Source organism: Perkinsus marinus, assembly GCF_000006405.1.
Source record: "Perkinsus marinus ATCC 50983 genomic scaffold scf_1104296965298, whole genome shotgun sequence".
Classification (NCBI taxonomy): domain Eukaryota; phylum Perkinsozoa; order Perkinsida; family Perkinsidae; genus Perkinsus; species Perkinsus marinus.
This window is the reverse complement of record NW_003204367.1, coordinates 1-3,902: the sequence shown is the minus strand read 5'-3', so window position 1 is coordinate 3,902 and position 3,902 is coordinate 1. Positions and strand designations below refer to the sequence as shown.

The window sequence follows — 3,902 nt, the reverse complement described above, 5'->3', positions numbered from 1 at the left end:
CGATATAACTTGTTACAACAAACAATAATCAATTATAGATTCTAATACTATTGGGCTATTTTGGGGATAATCGAACTGTCCATTTCCTAGCATAAATGATAGTAGCTCACACTTCAAGTGTGACACTTCAAGAATAGTCAATATATACGATATATATGCATATATATACGACTAGAATAATGGAGTACTATAAGAAAATTATTTTCGAAGGATTAGTAATATTAGCGCTTATGGTCAATTCCCAGGTTCGAACACGTCTGCCTAGTTCTTACAAACAGTGAAGTCGACGATTTCCACGAAACGTATCTGGCCAACTTACCTGGTAGGTCGGTGGTTTTCGAAGCACAGGATAAATATTTTGGGTCACAGCCAGTCAAGTTCCATGAGAATGACGTCGATAAAATGGGCTTCAAACGGGTCCTGAAGATCAAGTATGGTTGTCAAGTAATGGCGACCGTGAATGATTCGAAGGGTAGATATGTTAACGGTGATTTTGGAACGGTAGACGACGTGGGCGATCCAAGCTCGCCAAATCCTAGGATTTCCGTGAAGTTTCGCCATAATGCTAGAGCGACAGCAGTCACAGCCCAGGAATTTTCGGTTTACCAAGATGGAAAGAAGATATTTAGCCGTAAACAAATCCCATTAGCCCTGGGGGCATGTATGACAATCCATAAAACAGTGGGACTGACGCTACCTGGCATTTGGTGCCGGTTTAGTGGGGCGGCCGGATCCTCCGACCACCAGATCGCGGAGTTCTGGGGTAAGCCCTGGTTGCTGGGAGGGATGTATACGGCCCTGAGCAGGACAGGCGATAGGAGAGCGGTGCGCGTTTACCCGATACGTCGGATGAATCCACTAAATGAAAACGTCCTGCCCATGTATTTTATGGATAGCGAGGCACTGGAGTTCGACAGGAGGTGCAGGCAGCGCAATTGGCTAGCATTTCACCATGATGAGAGCGCAGGAGACGCGCCATCAACCGAAAATTCCCAATCTAACCGAGAGGCCTCTGCCGACCCTACAATAATACGATCAGATATTGGTGATTCCCAGACACAGCATCAGCTCACGATGCTCCGTCAGCAGATGGATGCTATGCGAAAAGAATTTCTAACTCACTCCACCCGCTTCTTTCAATGTCTCCAATACGAGACTGGATCGGGTATAAATCCTGTCCTATATTGCTGGTCGAAGCCTAGGCTTCGCGAGGCAGTCGATAGCCTGCCAGAGGAGATACAAGCCGACTTCTATAAAAAAGTAAGAGAAGAATTCAACGGTGCAGAACCAGACGATGATCGAATTCTAGGACTTGCAGAGTCTCTATCCAACACTACAACAACGAATTACAGAAGAGCTGAAATTGATCACCTTCCGCACATCGTGAGACGCGAAGACCCCATTATTACATCTCCTGCTATGTCAGCGCCAACACACCAATCGCAAGCTTCATCCGAAAGCCCGGCCACGATGAATCTTGCTGATGACGAAAGCAGTGAAGAGCCTGAGAATACAGACGAACTAGAGGATACATCCAGCGACGACTCCTCCTACCTCGAGCCCGAATCCCCACGTCATGACCCTAGCTCTGCAGAAGAATCTAAATTCGAGGAGCATGCATTCACTGTTATCAGCGGTTCTCTAAGTGATGTCGTCAAGCAGTACTTGCAAGATCACACGCATTTCGCTCTGGAGCATGGTTACAGTATTAAGAACCTCAAGAGCCGGAAGTCGTGTAGGCTTCGGTGCCGAAGAGCGGTATCTAAGAGATATGCAAATTAGGTTATCACTGATAATCAAAAACCGGATTGGCGCCTATGGGGTGATTTTACTTGCAAACTGTCGGCTGTTCTGATTAAAGAGAGTAACGCCCGTTGCTATTTTTACGGGCTACGAGGGGCTACAACAGAGCGGGATGAATGGCTACAACATTCCCACCCATATAATACTTGGCAGTGCCGCAGTAGCTATTTGCCGCCAGATGTCGTCGACGATTGGGCTTTCTGGGCCGCCGAGGAGCCCAGTATAACCATGAGTGACCTGAAAAGCAGGACGTTACAAAGAAATCTCAGAGGAGAATATAGCCCCTCGACGGCAGCATTTCTAGCTACAGATGGACTTTGTAACAATACGAAGCTTCGCAACGTTTACAGATCCGTAAAAGAGAATGGCAAGTCTGGACTCAGTATTGGCCGTTTCCTCAAGCAAGTACAGCCCTTGCTAGGACAATATTCTACGCTCAGCGACCAGCTACTACCTATAATCTCCAGCTTAGACGCTGTCGATGGAGGCCGGGCTTCCAGTGATGACTTGCAGCAGCAGCGCCTTGCGGATCAGTGTATCCTTTTGGAAAACATTCTCTACGAGCACGGGTCAGAGCCTGGAAGAATGAGCAGCGTTGAGGACTTCGCGGCTATATTCACCAGCCCGCGAATGTTACGCAATCTCCGTGGAGCCAGGGCTTTGGGTATCGATACGACGTTCAACGTTCTGCATGCCAGAACCGTCCTTTGCGTTGTCTGCAAACTAACTAAGAAAGGAGCAGCAAAGCCTGTTGCACTCGCTCTACTACAGAGTGAAAGTGCCATCTCGGTGAAGCACGTGCTTGAGCAGCTCAAGCATGTAAGCACTCTTTTAGACTTCAATGAACCTGATCCAGCTGACATGGTGATGGATGGCTCATCAGCCCTTCATCGTGCTGCTATGGATACTTACGGTGGAGCTGTACGCATCATCAGCTGTTATTTCCATGTGACACAGCAAGCCCGAAAGATAAAGATGGAGTGTGGCCTGCCGACATATCTATGGAAAACAGTCAAAACGGATATTGAAGCCCTCGCAGACTCCTGGGATCGCGAAGAATGGCTTCGACTACGAGTATTATTCATGGCAAAATGGAGAGGTACTACATAGGAACACGCGAAACTTGAAAAAATGCAAAAAATTTAGAAATTAAATTTGCAAAAAATTAGAATTGCCGTAAGTGTAAAGAACTAAACCTCAATTCCGAGCTCATATGGAACATTTTGACCGTTCCGATAGTACATAAGAGATTAGCCGTATATCCGTAACTACCTTTCACCTCATCCGAATCTGCACAGTACGCCAGACTACTTCAGGTACATCGACAAGAGAGGGTGACGCATATAATGACGAGCTCAGCAAGTTCTTCGACAAGTTCGCAGAGTACTTGAACCCGGCAAAGTGGCGTAGTTATTGGGGCACCTATGCAGGACAAAGCATAGGTCCACGCACAAATAACTGCGTGGAACGCTTTAACAAAGAAATTAAGGCTCTGCTGACACCCCACAGGAGAAGGCTTACTCTATCAGAGTTCGGCGCTATTATTAAGCAGCATGCTCCATGGGTTAACATCTCCCAATACGGAAGAATAGCGGATCCCCGTGGTCGACCTACAAACGAGATGAGGCAGAGAGCTGCGGAGCATTACGTACTTAACACTTTTTCCCAAGTCCCCCGCTCATGGCATTCCAGCTACGTTGCGGACATAGCCGCTCCAGCAATTCAGTGGATATTCGTGGACAAGTCGCTCATCAGTAACTGGAGAGAAGGGATTCGACAGCTGATGAACGCGCCGAATAACGCCATTTTGAAGAAATTCTGTGCCAGTCAGTACGAATCGCTAGATGAAGCTATTGATTTAAAAAGCAAGATATCGATTGTGTCTTACCAACGAAGCGCCGATCCGACTCTGGATCCCCCAGCAGGTCCGTGGTGTAGTTGTAAGGAGTGGGTGAAGAGCTGCATTTGTAGTCATGTGCTCTGCCTCGCCTTCACACTCGGTTTCGAAAGCAGTGCCGAAGCTGTTCGTGATTGGTCCATAACATTGCTCGATTTGGTAACCATCCCAAAGAGAGACAACGTGGGCAGATCATGGAGCC

The 3,902-nt window shown here is 47.4% G+C and overlaps 1 protein-coding gene across 1 annotated transcript; it reads left to right on the top strand.

The window, feature by feature from the left end:
* Nucleotides 1-2,388: 2,388 nt before the first annotated feature.
* Nucleotides 2,389-2,913, top strand: Pmar_PMAR003204 (hypothetical protein; the record flags this gene model as incomplete). The annotated part of the gene is made up of 1 exon (XM_002769642.1): nucleotides 2,389-2,913. The coding sequence occupies one exon, from the start codon at nucleotides 2,389-2,391 to the stop codon at nucleotides 2,911-2,913; it is 525 nt and encodes a 174-aa protein (XP_002769688.1).
* Between the last annotated feature and the right edge of the window lie 989 nt (nucleotides 2,914-3,902).